Source organism: Bos indicus, chromosome 21 (genome assembly GCF_029378745.1).
Source record: "Bos indicus isolate NIAB-ARS_2022 breed Sahiwal x Tharparkar chromosome 21, NIAB-ARS_B.indTharparkar_mat_pri_1.0, whole genome shotgun sequence".
In the NCBI taxonomy this organism is placed as follows: domain Eukaryota; kingdom Metazoa; phylum Chordata; class Mammalia; order Artiodactyla; family Bovidae; genus Bos; species Bos indicus.
Window position 1 is genome coordinate 67,626,608 of NC_091780.1, and position 19,946 is coordinate 67,646,553.

The 19,946-nt window shown below is 52.9% G+C and overlaps 1 protein-coding gene across 2 annotated transcripts in view; it reads left to right on the top strand.

The window, feature by feature from the left end:
* Window positions 1–19,946, top strand: part of TRAF3 (TNF receptor associated factor 3) — a 116,244-nt gene that overhangs the window by 84,396 nt on the left and 11,902 nt on the right. Inside the window, exons 3-9 of one of the 2 annotated variants that reach the window (XM_070775784.1) lie at window positions 1,280–1,525; window positions 3,130–3,181; window positions 6,069–6,173; window positions 6,776–6,943; window positions 11,655–11,735; window positions 14,225–14,299; window positions 16,049–16,141. In XM_070775784.1, the coding sequence (XP_070631885.1) occupies window positions 1,281–1,525; window positions 3,130–3,181; window positions 6,069–6,173; window positions 6,776–6,943; window positions 11,655–11,735; window positions 14,225–14,299; window positions 16,049–16,141 (819 nt within the window). In that variant the 5' untranslated portion in view covers window position 1,280. The remainder of the gene's footprint in view (window positions 1–1,279; window positions 1,526–3,129; window positions 3,182–6,068; window positions 6,174–6,775; window positions 6,944–11,654; window positions 11,736–14,224; window positions 14,300–16,048; window positions 16,142–19,946) is intronic. The other variant, XM_070775785.1, reaches the window with a different exon arrangement.

The following is a 19,946-nucleotide window of genomic DNA, read 5'->3' on the forward strand; positions in this document are numbered from 1 at the left end:
GCTCCGTGAAAAGGCAGGAGGGGTGTGGAGAGGAGGGCGGCGGAGCTGGGGTCAGCATCTGCAGGAGGACGGGCAGGCGACCCGTGGCAACAGCCTGACTCCTGGTTGATCCGTTTCCCAGACAGGCACCTTCCCGTTTAGTGTCTTGACAAACAGGATACTAATCAGTGATGGTGAGCAAAGGGTTGCTGGGGGTCACTTTGAAATCTTTTTTTTTTTTTGGTGTCACTAATAGATGCCACAGGAGGCTCCTGCGCTTAGCACAGTAGTGTACTGTTTTGTTAAAAGTAACCCCCGTGTGGCTGGAACACGGGTCATCTTCCTGTCATGGGCACTGCCTCCTGCGTGGTTCCTGCTCGTCCCAGCCACGGGCGCACCTCCCTTCGGCCCTGTCCAGGGGCGGGAAGAGGCAGCGTGAGGAGTGAGCCTCGGGCAGCGCGGCCTCTGCCCCCGGCCCACCAGGTCCCCTGGGGCCGGGGGTGCAGTGTGCCCCATTCCTGCAGAACCCGAGTCCGGCCTGGCCTGGCTGGTGGGGAGCCTCGGGCTGAGGGGGGGCGGTGGACACCCAGCGCCTCATAAGGAGAAGGCATTTGGGGAGCCTCGGGCTGAGGCGGGGGTGGACACCCAGCACGTCATAAGGAGAAGGCATTTGGGGAGCCTCGGGCTGAGCAGGGAGGGGTGCCCAGCACCTCATGAGAAGGATTTGGGGAGCCTCGGGCTGAGGGGGGGGCGCCCAGCACCTCATAAGGAGAAGGCATTTGGGCCTTAGTTGTGTCAGTAGCAGAAGTAGAAGGATTGAGGAGGAGCATAGCTGGTCTTGAGAGACCCGGTGAGTTTTGAAAGGAGCTCTGTTGTGTCTCCAGGCACCTTCTCCTTTGCTGGGACAGGGCGTCGCAGGTGGGGACTGGCCATGTGTCACTGTGTGGTTGGCCAGGCCCAGCATCCCCGCCGGCATCCAGTCCTGGGCACCGGGTCCCGCACACCCAGGGCGGGTCCGAGGCTGCAGGGCAGGCTCGAGAAGGGGGCCGGGCAGCCCGCCCAAGGGAGGTGGTTGCTGGGTGACAGGAGCCGCACCGTCAGAACGGTCCGGTCCATAGAATCCGAAGTGACGCAGAGCATCATCTGCATTTTAAATTGAAGAGCCTTAACAATGCAATCTGCGCCTTGCAGCAGGCCCCGGGCGGAGACCTGGGTGCTGGAGGCTGGAAGCCCGCGGGGAGCCCTGGCCGGCTGCCGGCCCCCCGCCACGTCCCTGCTCTGATGGACCCCCTTCTCCTAGGATGGAGCCCAGTAAGAAGCTGGACGCGGCCGGCGCCCTGCCTGCCAACCCCCCGCTGAAGCTGCACCCCGAGCGCGGAGCCGGGCCCGCCGTGCTGGTCCCCGAGCAGGGTGGCTACAAGGAGCGCTTCGTCAAGGCCGTGGAGGACAAGTACAAGTGCGAGAAGTGCCGCCTGGTGCTCTGCAGCCCCAAGCAGACGGAGTGCGGGCACCGCTTCTGCGAGACCTGCATGGGCGCCCTGCTCAGGTGCGTCTGGCTGGAGGGCCTGGGTCCGGCTGCAGACTTGGGGCGCCCCCCCAACTCCCCCCGCAAGGTCTTTCCCCTGGGGCCCCTGTCCCCTGTCTGCCTGGCCCAGTTTTGCTGGAGGCGCTCACGTTCTGGGGAGGAGCCACCCCGTCCACCAACGATGGTGGGGCCCTTCAGGGCGATCCCCCAGGATAGGGGATGTGCAGCCGGTTCGGGATGTGGGGGGCAGGTCCTCAGTAAGGACAGGACGCCCTGGAGCTGAGTGTCAGGGAGTCCGCAGCAGCCCTCGCGGGCACGTCGTGAATTAACGCGTTCAAAGCCCCCAGCGTCAGGGAGGCTGGAGTTGTATAGCAGAGCGTGCTGGTTCATCCCGCAGGTTTCACCCGGCGGGGTGCTGAGCACTGTGCTCAGCCTGGGCCCCCACCAGCGAGTGGGAACCGGGAAGGCTGCCCTGGCTCGTCCAGCCCTCCGCTGGGGGCAGCCTCCCTCCCCAGGGCTCCCTCTGGGGACTTGCGGCTGAGCTCTCGTCCTCTCCCCCCGGACTGAGGACTCAGCTCTGGAACGGAGTTTAGTGGCGCAGCCCCAGGGCGCCTGCTTTCCCTGTGCGGGGCACCGTGGGCCGGGGGCGGGGTCTCTTCCAGTCTCTGCCCTCCTCTGCTCCTGGCGCTCCTCCTGCTCCGGCCTTCGGCAGGTGTCAGGGGATCCTGCCCAGGCGCCCTGGGCTCTAAGGGCGCTCAGAAAGTCCCGTGATTAAAACAGGTGAGCACAGGCTCCGTGCTGGTGAAGTCTGGATGAGCGAGCTATCATTTTAAAGCCTGTTAATGTCCCTGCCCCCGACCCTCAGGTCTCCCACCCTCTCCCCAGGGCCCCCCTGCCCACCTGCCTGCTGCTCCCGGATCCCCCACAGTGCCCCTGGCCTGGATGCCAGGTGCTCTCAGGCTGTCGAGGGCAGGGGCCCTGGAAGGAAGGAGCACTCAAAATTAGTTTTTTATTTTTAATCTCTCGGAGGTGGTTTCCAGCACAGGATGGGGGTGAGACTCAAGTCCAAAAAAGGGCAGCTAGGGAGCAGTGGCTCGTGTCCTGAGTTTGGGGACAAGAATCATGTAGGAGACTCGTGGTCTCTGTAGACAGGCTCAGCTTTCGATTCCCACGGGATTCAAGTCCGTGGAATTCCATCAGCCTTTCAGCGGCTGTGAAGGAGACAGCCTGTGGATCCAGCACTTTCTGTGCTGGTAAGGCAGCACTGTTCAGAGGCCCTCCTGGGAGCTGGGGACACTCATGCCACAGAGCCCCTCCGCGCGGAGCTGCTTTTGGTTTCTGAAATGAAATTTCACTTTTAATTGAAAGGGACTTTCCAAGAGGGACTGATCTAAGCTGCTCTGCTGAAAAACTTCCTTATGAAAAATCACTACTAAAAAAGAATCTTAGCCCTTTTCTCCCATTTAAACCGTATTTAAACCAAACTTACCCTGGCATCCTGAAGCCCTGGTGCTCTGAGCTCTGCACAGCAGACACGACCCCTAAGTGAATGGCTCAGTGTTCCCAGTGGGTTCAGATGAGAAGGTGCTCACCCTCTAACACGTTTACTGTGTCTCTCCCCTCAGCTCCTCCAGCCCAAAATGTACTGCTTGTCAAGAAGTCATCATCAAAGACAAGGTATTCCTGGTTTTTAAAAAGCTGTTTAGTCTCCGTGTTGCGCTGGGTGGTGCCTTCCGCAAGGTTCGCATCTTGCGCGCTGGCTCTGAGTTTCCCTGGCTCTGATGGCTGGCAGAGCAGGGTCGAGGCAGGGGGCTGTAAGCACCCCGGCACACCGGGCAGATATGCTGGGCAGGTGCTTCAGCCCCGAGCCTGCCTCCTCCCCTGGGTCAGTCATGGTTTCACCTCCCAAGACCCCGGGTGGGGGATGTGCACTGTTGTCTCAGGTCCTCCTCCCAGATGGCTGCACTCAGGCTTCAGACGGTGCTGGTCTGCAGGCCCTACCGAATGTGCTGTCTCCCGTTCCACGCAACGCCTGGAAGTCATTAGACACATGCGCTTTCAGCCCTCCCGTCCCCTGCGTGGCTGAGGGTGCCTCAGAGCTTGTGAGGGTCCCGCAGCCCAGCACCCAGGGGCCTGGGCCCTTCTCACCCACCGTGTGGTCGTCTGCACCCTGCCAAGCTCTCCCAGGCACACTTCTCATTTGAAACCACTCGTTCTTGAAGTACTTAAAAGATCAATAAAAATACGTGGTTCTGATATTTTGATTAATGAACCTAACCATTTTTTAAGTGTAGGCCATTAAATTGTACAGTGAAGTTCTCACTCGGGTTTTCCCGTGGCCTTGCTGTTTGGCAGCACCGGTGCGCGTGGGGACTTGGGGCTTGCTGGTGACGGGGGCCCGAGGGCTGCCAGGATGGGCCCCAGCATCAGCTGCTCCAGGCAGGTCAGAGACAGAATTGTCCGAAATCCGCATACCTGTGCCTCCTCAGCATTTACCTGCCCAGCAGTAGGGAGGGGATTTTTTGTAAGAAAAACAGGTCACTCAGCTCTACCCCTTGTTTTAACATGGCAACCTGTTAGCGATTATCTAACCAATGTAACAAGCTTCCCCAGTGGCTCAGTGGTAAAAAACCCACCTGCCAATACAGGAGACACAATACAGTTCAATCCTTGGGTCAGGAAGATCCCCTGGAGAAGGAAATGGCAACCCACCCCAGTATTCTTGCCTGGGAAATGCCCATGGATAGAGGAGCCTGGTGGGCTGCAGTCCACGGGATCACAAAGAGTCAGACACAACTGAGCGACTAAATAACAACAGCAAACCAATGTGACTGGGAGAGGAGGTTGAAGCAGTGGGCTGAGGTGAACTTTTTTAGTGCCTCATTTCATTATTCAGAGTTGTTACCCCTGTTTTTCAATGGCATTGATAGCTGAAGAACGATTATGGAGTTTGATGAAGACTTGTAAATGAGACTGAATAAGCCAGGGATCCTCATGGGGAAATGTAGGTCTGGTTGGGCCCCAGGAGACTCACCTCAGCCACTGGGCAGGTCACTGAGGCGGGCACCGCCCCAGGGCCTCTGCTTCCCCATCTATAAAATGGGATGGTTGCAGAAATGATACGAGCTCTTTCTCAGCCCTGAAGTTCTGTACTTTTATTGTTCTTAGGTTTTCAATCTATGAAAAGTTATGAAGTTATGTTAGTCGCTCAATTGTATCAGACTCTTTGTGACCTTATGGACTGCTGCCCACCAGGCTTCTCTGTCTGCGGAATTCTTCAGGCAAGAATACTGGAGTGGATTGCCATTCCCTTCTCCAGGGGATATTCCCAACCCAGAGATTAAACTTGGGTCTTCCGCATTGCAGGCAGATTCTTTACCATTTGAGCCACTGGGGAACCAAAGTTAAACTCAAGTGATTTAAGAAACTTAGGGAATTCCCTGGTGATCCAGCGATTAAGACTCTGTGCTTCTGCTGACGTGGACCCAGTTCAGTCCCTGGTCAGAAAACTAAGATCCCACAAGCCATGAGGGGCAGCCCAAAGAAAAGAAAATAAACTTAGCAGCACAGAAAGATCATTTTCTGTGATCACATTATTTCTTACTGGTTCAAAATACCTGTTCTGTTGACTTCAACATCTTAAATTATGACCTTTTAAAAAAAGTCATGTTTACCTAAGATTAGATTTGGCTCCAAATTAGTTTATTTTTAACTCTTAGCAGCTGTTGATTCTATTTCTTTACTTTTGGAGTCAAGAAAGAGCTCTCTGGTTTTCTGCTGTTACAGAGCATTAGTGCGTGGGGGTTTCTTAGAAGTGTCTGAGTACTAGGGTGGTGTAGCTTGTGTTGTTAGAAGGACTGAGAGTACTTGCTCTCTAAGGGAAAAAAAATTCAAGGAGGGTTTTCATTTTCAAAGGGGGACATTTTCGTTGTTGGATTAACTATATCTTTGCAACATGTTTTTAAAAGTTGCTTAAATAGCACGCTAATGCCTTCTTTTTGGTGAAAAATGAGTTAGTTACAAGTGATAATACCCTTCAGAGCAGGAACCAAGATAAATGTTGTACAAACCGTCTGCAGCTCGTTGTCTTTTAGGGTTGATTCTCTGTTCCTCCGGCGAGGATCTAGCAAGGCCTCCCGCTGTAGCGCCCACTCCCACCGCCCCATTCCTCCATGGGACGTTCCGCTCCCAGCAAGGCTGGGGCCTGGCAGTGTCCAGGATCCAATGTGAACTCGGTCCTGGTGTGGGCTCGCCCTGAGAATGTGAGTCCATCTAAAACGCTTGGATGCTCCAGAGTGATCTTCAGTTGTTCAGTACAGCTTGCTTACTCTGGGTTTATCCATGAAAAGCTGGTAGTTAAGGTTGTATCATGTAAACTGTGTCTCTTAGTGGGGATGGCTCCTTCTTTCTGCTCACTTAGACATTAAAACGGTCCTTAGTGCTTTGTGAGCCCTCTTCAGAGATGTGCTCGTGACTTTTTAGAGTGGTCTTGCCTTGTCTAAAGTAGCAGCATGTGGAGATTAAGAAATCTTAATCCTCTAAAATAGCTGTCTTTCAATTTCAGGTGTTTAAGGATAATTGCTGCAAGAGGGAGATTCTGGCCCTTCAGATCTTCTGTCGGAACGAGGGCCGGGGCTGCACGGAGCAGCTGGCCCTGGGGCACCTGCTGGTGAGTGCGGCGAGACGCCCAGAAACAACGGCCCCGGTCAGCACCGTGGAGCCCCAGACCACGCCTGCATCCGCCTCTCAGACACAACCAAATAGGAGAGCAGACAGAGCCACTTGGGTGGCAAGTGTTATTTTTATGATATCACAGGCAGAAATGTCAATTGGTTTTTGAGCACCCTACCCTATTTAGAGTAGAAAGAAATCTGAATTGACTGTTAATTATAGAAGGCCCATTTAAACCTCCTTTTTATAACCATAAAATTCCATGTAACTTCTTATGTTTTTTTTTTTTTATTACTGTCATATTTAATCCTGGAAGGATATTTGAATTAGAATAAAACTAAGTCCTTAGCGGATAACCATTTATTTATCCAGGAAGAAAGGTTAATTGACTTAGTTCTTCAAAAGCAATATAGTTTGAGTAATCACTAAATGGAATATGAAATTCAGTATCTCTTGATAGGTTGGTCACTCTTCTCGGTGAGAAACTGGTCTAGCGGCCGATAAGAGACGCTTGCGTAGGATTTGACACCCTAGAGGCTGCGGTTGGTATCTCAGCCTGGAGGCCTGCCGGCTGAGAACTCCGGATGGTCTGCCTTCCAGGTGCATTTGAAGAATGACTGCCAGTTTGAGGAGCTCCCGTGTGTCCGTGCCGACTGCAAAGAGAAAGTGCTGAGGAAGGACCTGCGTGACCACGTGGAGAAGGCCTGTAAATACCGCGAGGCCACGTGCAGCCACTGCAAGAGCCAGGTCCCCATGGTCACACTGCAGGTGCGGTGTCCCCCACCCCCCCTTGGCTCTGTCCAGAGCCTGCTCATCCATAGGATCGCTCGCCCAGTGACTGTCCTCTCAGAAATAAAGAGAAGAGATAGGTGTAACCAGCAACTTTCATCTGACTATTTCAGAGCTAAGCTGTATTTGTTTTGCCCATTTTGATTTACGCAATTAGCATTTTCCATTGCCTTGATCGACTGTCATTTGGGGTGCCAAAAAAAAAAAGGTAGAATTTACCACTTGTCCCAGGGAATAGCCTCCTCTTGTCGGATCGCTTAACCATTCTACGGCTCCGAGACAGAACCATCACTTCAGCAGGGTGATTGATCCCACAGCGTTGAAGTACAGCTGTCTCTCTTGGAGAGAGAGGAGAAGTTAACATTTCTTCGTGCCTCCCTTGTTTCTGCACGGTTTTATATTGTGCGCATGTTAGAATCAGATCACTTATGTGTAAATTAAAGAGAAACAGATGTTGGGATGAAGGACAAGCTTCCAGAAGAGTCAGTGGTGTGGACAGTGTTGAATATTTGGTTGTTGAGTACATATTTACTACATGCCTACTGTGTGCTGGGCGCTGTTCTAGGGGTTCAGGGTGACCTCATCTTCCAGTGGGAAGAGGTCATAAGTACGACAAAGACGGGAGGAGGGGTGGTGAGGGCGGGCCCCTCCAAGGCCGTCGGGACGATGCAGAAAGAGCATTGGGGCAGGGGGAGCGGCCACGGGCAGCTCTGGCTCCAAGACGGAGCCCACTCAGCAGGTGGATTTCAGGGGCTGCCTCGCACAGGGCAGGGGCGAGGTGGGAAGTTGATGGGAGCAGGCTAGAGGTGGGCGTCTGGGCAGCCCTGAGCAAGGGGCAGATGTGGTTGGTCAGCATTACACGGAGCCAGTGGGATTAGCTGGTGGCTTGAGCACAGACTGTGAGTTGAGCGGATGCCCAGAGCTTGTAACTAGAGCAGCGGATGAACCAGAGTGCCCTGTCCAGGTGTGGCTCAGGGGGAGAGAGTGGGCTCTGGGAAGGAGGGAGTGGTCTGGGCCACAGTGTGTGAATAGGTGGTCCTGGCAGCCCAGGCCCTAGAGCGAGTAGAGAGAAGGGCCAGTCAAGGCCTGAGGCCTGGGCGCCCAGTGCTTACAGCCTGCAAAGCAAGGGGGTCATCCAGCGGAGGGGCGGCCAGCCTGGGAGGGCCCCAAGGGGAACGTCCCAGAGGGAGATGTGGGGCGTGGCAGGGCAGGTGGGGGCGGAGCTGGGGCTGGGCAGGGCTTCTGAACCCAGCAGGCCAGTGACTGGTGGGTCAGCAGACAGAGGGGCCCTGGACAGGCAGCCAGGCCTGAGGACCACCAGCTTGTTCCTGGCAGATGTTCAGGAGCACATACTGACCCCATTTAGAAATGGTTGTCTTAGTTTTTCTGTATGAAGTGAGAATAATCACCGTAACCTCCACTTTACCTTCTTTGCTTAACTTTTCTGTGCCTGTGACTTTCTTCCCTCATGAAGTCTGTTTCCTGTATGATTGTTGTTTCTGGTTATTAATAACCTTTAAGTGACCTCCCCTTTGTAAAATAGCAATAGTATTTTTCATAATTGAATAACTTCTTCAGTAATTCAATTTGAGTGAAGGCAACATGTACCCAATGAGCAATCCTTCCGACCTTACACATATTACCATGTTGCTATCAAAGTTATACTTTGCTTCTTGCAAAAATCAATTACCTCTATTTGCAGAATAGAATTCAGAAACTAATTTTCATTTGATAAAGAATTGTAGAGCATGTGAGTGAAGTAGCTTGTCAGTAACCGATTCTGAGCTCAGTCAAGCCTGCGCAGAGGCAGGTTTTGGAACAGCAGCATCGCTGGTGGTGGCTTGAAACGCTGGGGCAGCAGACCCCGAGCTAGTTGCCCAGGACACACAAGAGAGCATATCACAGTCTCGCCCCTTCACGCCACCGTCTGGCGGGGGAGACAGCCAGCTGTGTAAATGCCGGTGTGGGAAGGGCCAGTTCACCTGGCCTGACAGGGTCGGTGAGGGCTGTCAAGAGGAAGTGGCATTTGACCTGACGGGGGGTCTTAAATGTGTTGACTGCAGAGAGGAGGCAGGTGCAGAAGCACAGAGCAGTAATTGCAAGTTTGGGGCCTGAGTTGTACAAGGAAACCTTCCTCATAAATCTTCCTACCCTTCAGTGATGGGGGCATCCTGGCGTGTCCTCAGGGTGCTGACCCTGCAGTGCGTCTTGGGGCAGATCTTGCTTTCTGTCCGCCTGTGATCACTGTGGGGAGCATGCTGGTGCCCCCGCTCTGGGCCCCGGGGCCCTGGCGCCAGCAGGCAGCCACACCCGTACTTCCTGCCCCGCCAGGAAAGGGCCCTCATCTTGTCAGTGGTGGCGGAATTCGACTCCCAAGTCTTGTTCTTTCAACTCGCATACAGTCTCGTCCTCTCAGGCCTTAAGTCTATTTTTCAAAAGCACAGTTGTTTAACTTAGGCCTGAAGCCCCAGGTCATCCTGACTTTCCTCCTTGTCCTGCGTCCTGTGGTGTGACAAGTACATCAAGTGTTGATAAAAGTAGACTGATACAGCACGGAGACCCTCAGGGTCTTATGAGCAGTTCTTTTCTATCTTTAAACCATGGTATTGGCGTGCCAGGTATTTTTGAGTTTGTGTTTTTAATCTGTTAGCATAAAGCATCAGAAAAAAAATTCTTCCATTTAGCCCAGAGATTATAGAGTATCATTCTCTTTGAACAGTTCTGTTAATTTGTTAAAAGTCAAAGAGTTGTAAAGGGTGGCCAAGGGTCACCTCTTAACTCATTACATCTACAGAGACCCTCTGAGGTCCAGGGGGAGATATTTCAGGGGTCACTGTTCAACCCACTGAAGTGGGCAAAGCTATAAATGGCAATTCACAGGAAATAGAAATGCTTAAAGTAAAGAGCGTGCTGATAGCTACACGTTAAAGAATTACAAGTCACACCATTGCCTTTTTCACCCATCGCTGTTGGAGATGGGAAGGTTTGACAGAACTGGCAAAACCCCCCAAATCCCATGTGAGACGCTTACCCTCCAATAGCCAGAAAAGCCTGTTTTGATCATCCTTGCACAAGTCTGCAGGCTGCACATGAAGCTCCTGACTGGCCTGGCGTGCAGGCCCCAGCCTCTCCTCCCGCTGCCCCCTGCCTGCCCTCCCCAGCGCACGGCCCCTCCCCTGAGTTGTCTCAGCGCTCCCCCTGCGACCCCACCCCCAGGCGCTCTCCCCGCACCCCTGCCGCGGGGTGATTGTCCATCCATGCTCCTCGCTGTCCTGGGCCAGGCTGACCCAAGGCCAGGGCAGGCCCGGCCTGGTGAATGGGAGCTTTGGGAGGGGGTGTGGCACCTGGAGCACTGGCCACATCCGTTCTCCAGGCCCGGGACTGACTCCATCCTTACCCCTGCCCTCCGAGGGACATCTGGTCACTCCCCGCCTATAGATGACACCGTCTGGCCGAGACGTCCCACTGAAAGATGCAGGAAGCCTTGACTTGGCACCGGGGAACTTGTAGGGATTCTGAGCAGTACCCGGGGGGGTCCCCTCACGGGAGGTGCTGGTCAGGCTCAGTCCAGCCAAGAGCCTTCCAATGAGCTCCAGACAGCCATGGGCTCGCCCACTGCAGGCGCTGGGGGCTCTGTGGGCCTCCAGGACCATGCTCAGGAGCAGAGGGGTCCTCTCCACACTGCCCACCTACCAGGCTGATCCAGACCAGGGACTGCTGGCGGCAGGATGACTGGCCTCGCGGGCCAGAGAAGTGTCCTTGCGGGCACTGTGTCCCTGGCCCACACATCTCCCGGTCAGACAGCCCGTGGCTAGCGCTGCCCCGATGCAGCCTGGCTGGAGGCCCTGCCAGCAGAACCGGAGTGTCCTAGGCCTGAGGGAAGCCCACCATCTCTCCTCCTGCCAAGTGCTGCCCTCTGAGGCCTGGCTCCACAGTTGTGTTTCATGGCAGGTCTAGGATCTCCCTGTGTGGCCTCTGTCACGTGTCTGGAGGTGCTGTCTCCAGGCCCGCTTGGGCTTGCTGGCCTGCGGGAGCTCTGGCCCATGCTTTGCCGGTGGCAGGTGTACCGGACAGGTGCCAGCAGGTGCCCATGGCACTGAGTTTGGCAGTGGCCATCACCCAGGCTCTATGTTGAAATCTGTGCCATCAGAGAATGGCCACACTGGAACATACCTACATCGTCCTTGCATTAAAGGGAATCCAGGCACGTTCTCAGGACAGAATTTAAATTCCCGGGGATCACACTGTTTTCAGGCTCTTGAGAAGCATTGTTTCCAGACTCCAAGCTGAGAAGCAAGAGGGGAAATGTCCACCCCAGCCAGCAGAGGCTGGGCCCCGGCATCCACCCCTGTGTGAGCGAGCTTGCTGGGCGCAGGTGGCAGGGCGGCGTCGGCCTGGGGGACACGGCTGGAGGGCATGCAGGTGGGCTGGGGCAGGACTGTCCTAGAGTGTCCCCCTCTTAAGTCACTCCGACCAGTCAGGTCTGCGGAGCTCTGGGGAGAGCCCGCCTTGTCAGCACTCACACTTCTGTAACACAACGGCCCATGCAGGTGTGATGGGAGTCTGAGGACACACGGGCATGACTATGGACAGGGGGCACCCTCTGGGGCCTCGTGGGGGCGCTGGCGGCCTCTGAAGGAAGGCAGGTCTTGTGTTTCAGAGTTAGCAACGGTCTCTCTTTCTCCTCCAGAAACACGAAGACACGGAGTGTCCCTGCGTGGCAGTGTCCTGCCCACACAAGTGCAGCGTCCAGACCCTCCTGAGGAGCGAGGTGAGGGCTGCAGCTGCGCCCCTGCAGGGGCTGGGGGTCCTACGGGTCCCCACTTCCCCCTTGACGCCGAGGCCTGAGGTCATCACAGTCCATGGTGGTAATAGAGTAGAACGATGAAAAACCTCTTGCTGTTATTGAAAATCAGATATTTCAGAAGCAAGCAGTTAAAAGCTACAGAGTGGTGGATTCAGAGCAAAAATATTGAGAACTGAGGAAATGGGAATATATTCAGTACAAGCGTGGGCGACACTTCTTAGGTTTAAATCTGTAGAAGAGGAATTACTCTATGACTGTCTCAGGAAGATCAGTTGACTGAGAGATACTCATGAGCGGTTTCCGCCACACGGGCCGTGCAGGGTTTGCCCTGGGGTGAGAGGGTGGCAGGTGGCGGGGGGCACCTTGTCTGACCAGGGTATATCCAGGTGGAGCAGTTCCATGGCTTCTTGGTGCTCTGCACCTGGCCCTGGCCTGGGTCCCTTTGGCTGCTGTTCTGGGAGCTGGCGGGGCGCCTGTGGGCTTCGGGGTGCCTGCAGGCCTGGTCCCCACACTGAGCGCCCTCGGGCCTGGGCGCTCTGACCTGCGGAGCCTGCTCACCTCAGCCCTTTTCAGCCACCTGGGATTTGACACTGCAGGTACTGCAGTGGTGGGGGAGGTCGGTCTCTCCCGTCCCTGAGGCCAGGGACACGGGTGCAACAGGACCCCGGAGCCCCTCTCACCGAGGTGCCCTGTCCCGGAATGTCCCTGCTGGGAAGGGGCAGGTCTTGCCGGGTGTGATGGTGGTTCCTGGGCCCCTGGCTATGCCTCAGAGAACAGCGAGGGCACTGTCTCCACAGCTAGGAAGCCCCTCTGTTAAAGTGAACGTACGAAGAGGCTGCTGTGGAAATAACTTCCAGGGTTCCATATGCTTTCCTCAGTTTTGACTCAGGCAGGGCTATCTATATTAGGAACAAAATTGTCTCCATTTGCCTTTAAGTTATCTTTATTTTAAAAAATGTTTAAACCTGCATTGATCTCGGGTTTCTGGTGAAAGGTGCCCTTTTACAGATGGTTCTTGCTGTAGTCTCAAGCTCCCCTAAATTCTGTAGGGCTCTGAGAGTAATGATGATGAAGCCAATTTAGGGAAAGTACAACCCTGAGCTTATAGTTGTAGAAAATAGTGCTAAACTCGATATGTCCCCAATTTTAACATTACAAGCATTAGCTGGTTAGATTTATGACTGTACCGATGGCAGTGAAAGAAAACGTTTTACGATTTTCAAACTGACGTCACGGCACACGGCCGCCTGTTGAATTTCTGTGCCTGTCACCCGCCACGTGCCTCCTGGGCGCTTCTTCCAGGTGCGGCCACCACCACCCTGCCCAGGCCCAGACCTTCCTCCGGGTTGGCCTTGGCAGCGGGCAGCTGGGTCCCTCGGGCCTGCCCTGTAACTGGCACGGCCGGCAGGAAGGCTGTGCTTTGAGCCTCTCCCTCTCGCCCTGAGTACGGACCTGGCGGGAGGGGACTGTGTCCCAGAGAACAGAGGAAAAGGCATCGTGGCCACCTTCACCCACCAGAGCGAAGTCCTACACGCGCTGGCTCCCGGGAGAACACGCTCCCGGGCCCCCACGCACTGCGCTCACAAGCTGCTCTGCTAATTCAGGGTCTGATCGTTTTCTCTAAAGAAAATCTGTCCCTTGAGTTTCCAATAAAGAAAGAGATTATTTTTTAGACTGTGTTAGTCTAACGCAAAACTCCGTGTCTATAAAATGCAGATGTTTCCATTACCTCCTCCCCTGCGGGGCATCCCAAGTGGTGTGTGTTTGGCCATTTGCCGACGTTGTAGCGGAGCACGTGGCTCCTCCTGGTTGTCCTCCCGAAGTGGAGGGGAGCACGTTCAGATCCGTGCCATTAGGATGACTCAGGGGTCTCTGAAAAGCCACATGAATTTCTGGGCAAACTGAGGGAGGGGAGTCTTTTCAGAAGGAGAGTCCCCTCTGCAGTTGTTGTGAGTGTGGGGGGCCGGGAGCGCCTGTGTGCGCTTCCCTGGAGAGAGAGACACCTACTTCTGTGTACTGTATACAGGTGTGTGGCCCAGCTACATCGGAATGCTTTCTATTTTTTGTGTTTCATGCAATTTTTTTGTTTATAGTCTTTAAATGTGCTTTTCAGTTTTTTTTTTCCTTCTTAAAATTCTGCGGACAGCGTGTCACAAAACAAGTTGTTCTAAAAAAAGCCGCAAGTGTAAGAAATGTTACAGTAAATGTATTTCTGTATATGGTGTATATATGTGTATGCACGTGATGATACTGTATATTTAGTATATATGTGTATACACGTGATGATGCTGTATATTTACTGGGTAGAAGTCCAGGAAGCAGGTGGTGTAAACACACCTGCTGATGAACCCCATTCGTGATATTAGAACGCAGATGCTACCTGTGCCCTTGATATGTTTGAACATTTTCATGCAAACGTTTGTGCCACAACTCACGTCTCTTTCCCGTTGCAGTTGAGTGCACACTTGTCAGAGTGTGTCAATGCCCCCAGCACCTGTAGTTTTAAGCGCTATGGCTGCGTTTTTCAGGTCAGTATCCGACATTCGTCCTTCCCAGTCGCTGACATTCCGCCATGAGAGAAAGTTAACTCTGTTGACATTTTAACGTGCAGGCTCCGAGCTTTCCGTTCTGTTATGGCGCCGAGTCACCAGCTGCGCACAGTGGCAGAGCCGCGTGCAGCAGCCGTTGGGCCCACTTTTCAGGCCGGGGGTGTCGTGAGACTTCAGGTGGACACCTGTGCTGAGGGGGAGTTAATGCCTTAGCAGAAGGATCACACTGAAACCAGCAGGACGTGGGGTGGGGTCTCTAGGTAGACTGGCGCCCCGGACATGGCTTCGGCAGCACACATGTGTGCCAGCGCACAGCCGTGAGCGTTGCACACGCGTGTGTCCTTAGTGCGTCCCATGCACACGCCACACCTCCCGGACTGCCGGGCGGAGAGGAGTCGCCTCCACTGCCACGCCTGTGCCTGCTCCTGGTTTTTTTGTTTTTTTAACACACCTGAGACTCCTGGTGGATTTGAACTAGTTTTCATTTAAATGTATGTCTTGATTTTAGAACTATCAACGGTCAGTATATACTTCAATTGAAGAGTTTTATATTTGATTTTTATGTATTATCAATACATTATTGTGAAATCAGTACAGGGATATTAGCATCTCAACATTTTCTTAGAAAGTGATTTTTTTTAACACACCTGAGGTTGCTAGTGGATTTGAACTAGTCTTCATTTAAATGCATATCTTGATTTTAGAACTATCAAAGGGCAGTATATACTTCAATTAAAGCACTTTATATTTGATTTTTATGTATTATCAATACGTTATTGTGAAATCAGTGCAGAGATATTGGCATCTCAGCATTTTCTTAGAAAGCAAAAAGCCTGAGAGTGAGAACGAATGTAGCTTGCCCTCTGCTCGGCTCTCAAAGAGACTGAGCCCTCACCGCTGTTATGTCGTATGTACTTACACACCATTCATTCTGTGTATGTATATATATATGTTGATATTTAGCAATACTTGTATGAACATATATATATGAATATTCTATGTACAGAGTATATGTTTTGGAGATCATCAAAATGCTTTCCATGGCTTTTAAATTTTCCAGTATCCAAAACAAATTACATTCTTATACCAATTATTTTCTTAAATATATGAAGTACTGTTTCACGTGCTCATTATCGACTCTGAGATGGTCTACATCTTATGTACTCTGTAGATTGTTTATGTTCTGTACGTAACTTTCTAAGTATACTTAGAATAGTTAGGGACAGTAGATTTTCTGATACTAGTGTTTCACTAGTAAGTTAATATCCTAATAGATGACTTAGAATCCTACTTGGATTGCACATTCACTAGATTATTGTAGGACCATCTAGTTACGACTTGCAGATGTCTCGACGTTTTCCATTTCTATTTTAGTGCAGAAAACTTACTAAGGAACAAAAGGGATATGTCTGAAATTTAATTTCTTAATGTTGGAAGTCTGAAGCCTAGGTAAATTGAGGGGTGAGTGAAGCCCACGGCCTCGAGGCAGTGGGCGCAGAATCGCAGCGCCTCATCTTTGAGCTGCTCGGTTCCTCTCGGTACGGCCCCCTTGCCTGCACACAGTAGCTCAGGGGCCACTGAGCACAGCCCTCCTGAGGCTGGAGATGCCCTGTGACCCTTCCCCGATTCAGTCCCCCCCTTCATGTGTGGTGCTGGCGTGAGGTCGTCTGAGGGTCTGAGCCTCTGACCGAGGGAGGCTGGCTGACCGCATCTCCTCTTCATTCTCAGGGGACAAACCAGCAGATCAAGGCCCATGAGGCCAGCTCCGCAGTGCAGCATGTCAACCTGCTCAAGGAGTGGAGCAACTCCCTGGAGAAGAAGGTACGCCCTGCCGTTTCTGGCTTCTGCCGGCTTCTAATAATTTCTTCATATTGTGTGAAGAAGAAAATCTTATTTTTATTTAGTAAGGGGTTTTGGATAAAAGAAACACCATGAAGTGTCAAAAAAGTAAAGTTCTTTTCAAGCGATCTTGAGTTTATAAATGAAGGTATGTGGTTTTGTTAGCTTGCTAGCTTGCTCTTTGTTTTTCAGTTGCCAAGTGTGTATGAAGTGCTTTTTAAACTCACATGGTGATTCTCTTAGTATTGAGTTAGAACAGGGATTGTCGCTTCCAGCCTGCACCCCCCAACGCTGTCTTTTTGTAAATAAAGCTTTATTGAAACGCGGCCACGCACACTTCGTCAGTATGGCCCATGGCTGCTTTCACACCGGGATGGCAGCGTTGACACGGGGCCCGTGTGGCCCGCACAGCCCCCAGTCACTGCTCTCTGGTTGTTTACAGAAAGCCCGCCAGCCGCGATCTGGAAGGGCACCGGTGTCCCGTGCGTGACCCTCCTCTAAGAGATGGGAGGGAAGGACGTTTCCACATCACCAGTCACTCCTGTTCCGTTTTTGTGTTTGGACCGTGCCAGGCCTTTACTGCAGCGCACAGGCTTAGCTGCCCTGCAGCACGTGGGATCTTAGTTCCCCGACCAGGGATACAGTTGATTGTGGAAGTTTGGGGGCCACACAGCCCCTCCCCAGACACACCTGCCCTCCTGGGCGTCTCCTCGAAGCCCCGCTGTGGGGTCTGCACTCCTTAGCAGGCGCCTGCCCACAGAACACTCCTTCCTGGGGGAGTTTGTTCTGTGGTGCTCAGCTCGCCAGGCCTGTTTTCTCAAAGGATGAAAACCTCCAAGGCTTGACAGAGAAGAAGGTTATAGATCTCCCACTGTGGCTTGTGGCTTGTATACAAAAATAAGAACTTAATTTGATATTCAGCAAACATGTGTTGAGAACGTGTGATAGGAGGCCGCTGGGATGAGTTACGGCAGCCCCAGGAGTTGATGTTTGCTTTCTAAAGGTTTGTAAAGATTTGAATATCTTGTTTTGAGTGTTAAACCCAAGCAATTTAAAATGTAAATGTGCTTGAAGGAGTGTAAAGTTTTAAATCAAAAGATGTTTATTAAATATGACATTAAGTATTTCTTAGTATAAATGCTTAAGCTGGAGATGAGAAGCTGTGACAGGCATTGTGTGCTGTGTGTACACGCGCGTGGGACAGGAGGAGCTTCTGTTTGACCGTGAGGTAGAATCTGTGTCACATGAATGATTTATAACTTTCCCATGAGCACATATTTGCTCTGAGTTCAGCGATGGTTTACCTATAAATGCCTTTTTCTCCTCTTTTTGAAGAATGCTTTGTTTCTGCGTTTTCAAACTATAGGCGTGGATCGCAGGGCTTTTGGTCTCTCACAGATACAGCTTCTCATTTATCTAAAAGGTTCTCCTTCCCTGTAGAGTGAATTGTTTTGTTCCAGCTGTGCTGGTTATGTAACCGTGGCGCGGGGCTCAGGGGTGTGCCCACCCCCTCAGTGGTAGGCGGGGCTGTCACCAGGAGGGCTTCCAGGGGTGCAGGAGGGGGAGATGGGGGTCATCCCATCCTACGCCCTCCTGTCCTGCCACCCCAGCACCCTGAAAGCATCCTCTTTGCACTGTTGGAAACCCCGGGACCCGGCTGCACGGCCCACATGCCCTCCCCGGCGGTCCTCCCCCTTGCACACACCACACACCAGCCAGTGGGGGGCAGATTTGAAACGTCTGTTCCCGTGGCTTTGCTCAGGGGTGAGCCCCTCCCTGAGCCCCCCACTAGGGACAGCCAGGCCCCTGCCCTGCACATCTTTCCTTGTGTCCATGAGGAGCTGGCATCTCTTCTCTGGGCCCAAGAGCAGACCCGGACAACAGATGGAGATGTTTGTGTTTTCTTAAAGTGGGAATTTGTTTCTCAGCATGGAATTGTTCAGTCGGATCTTGATATTTTGTTCATCAAGGGTAGAAAATAGAATATTTGAGTTGATTCAGAAAGACCAATTACTACATTCACAGTCAAACTTTAAAAAAAAAAAACAACAACAAAACTGTAAGTCCAGACCTGAAAACACCCATCTTACATTTTAGGAAAGCTTAAGTCACAAGGAAGTCTTAGAGTGCCCCCAGACAGGTGGGGGTGGAGGGTGTGCTCAGGGAGGAGGGTCTCGGTGGGGACCCTGCTTGGTCTGCTGCGTGGATTCTGGGAAACACGGCTGCCAGTGGGCTTCCCTGTGCCTGCGGCGTCTACCTGGTAGGCAGGTGAAAGCGGGGGTCTGCTGGCACCCAGGGGCTGGGATCCTTGATTAAAATATGTAAATAAAACTGAGTTTAAGGACAATCCCTCCATAAAGACATTAAGAGTTTGCTGAGGCGGACTCCCCTGGGGGCACAGTGGGTAGGAATCTGCCAGTCAGTGCAGGGGAAACAGGTTCAATCCCTGGGTCGGGAAGATCGCACATGCTGTGGAGCAAGCAGCTCAGCCTGCGCACCCTGGAGCCCATGCTCAGCAGCAGGAGAGCCACCGCAGTGGGGAGCCAGAGCCTGGCACCGCAGAGCAGCCCCAGTCAGTCAGTGCAGGCGCCCAGTCACGTCCAACTCTTTGTGACCCTGTGGACTGCAGCACGCCAGGCCTCCCTGTCCGTCACTGACTCCCGGAGCCTCCTCAAACTCATGTCCATGGAGTCGGTGATGCCATCCAACCATCTTGTCCTCTGTTGCCCACTTCTCCTGCCTTCAATCTTTCCCAGCATCAGGTTCTTTTCCAGTGAGTCAGCTCTTCACATCAGGTGGCCAAAGAGTAGCCCCAGCTCACTGCAAACAGAGAAAGCCCATGTGCAGCAAGCAGCACAGTCCCAGCACAGCCAAAGATAAAGTTAAATAAATAAATAAAAATTTTAAAATGGGAGAGTTTGGTGTGGCAGGATGTGTGATGGTCAGTGTAGGTCAGGTGGCCTGATCCGCGGCAGAAGTTGCCGTTGGTGTGGGGAGTATCACCGAGAGTCGTGTGAAGGCGGCTGGCCCGTGTGCACGATTGCTCTTTGTGGGGTTGTGAGGCTACGGGGCCCAGGAACCATGTCCATCTTCAGCAGATGGGAATGAGGGAGTTGTAGCTTTAGAAAAAGCAAAACACCGCTGCCAGCCACCCATGCCCCAGGCTGGATGCTGCAGGCTGGTCCTGTGTGGGAAGCCGGGGACCAGTGAGGCGGCCTATTTTAGGAAGGAGAGTCCGTTTATGCTGCATGAAACCCTAGGGGAGTTGAAATATATATTGCGGGTTTTGTATTCTTTTGTAAATACATTTGTTATAAATAAAACAGACTGAGACAGTGCCCGAAAGGCACTGCCTCCCAGCAGGATGCTGACTTTGGGCTGGTGGTTCCTCACAGGGATGAGGTCAGGAGCCAGATGCCGCCCGAGATGCCTGTGAGCTGTCACGTGGCCAGGCGGTCCTCAGGTGCTGGCAGCATTAGAGGGCACCTCCGAGTGCAGCCGCGACGCAGCGTGCTGTCTTCCGGGTGGGGGGAGGGAGGTGGGGGACCCCAGCGCTTGTGGGCAGAGAAGGCCACGGGCAGAGGGAGGCTTTCAGAGGGTCTGCCCTTGGTTTCCCGCATTGGCTGGTGGATTCTTTAACCACTGAGCCTCCAGGGCCATCCCGAGTGCCCTTGTGGGAACATTGTGAGGAGACGCCTTGTAGAGTCGTCCTTGAATTCCTCACCCTGGGGCTTTTAAGTCCTGTGTAAATTGGTTCTTGGGAGCTGATTATTTTTCAGAAAGGAAC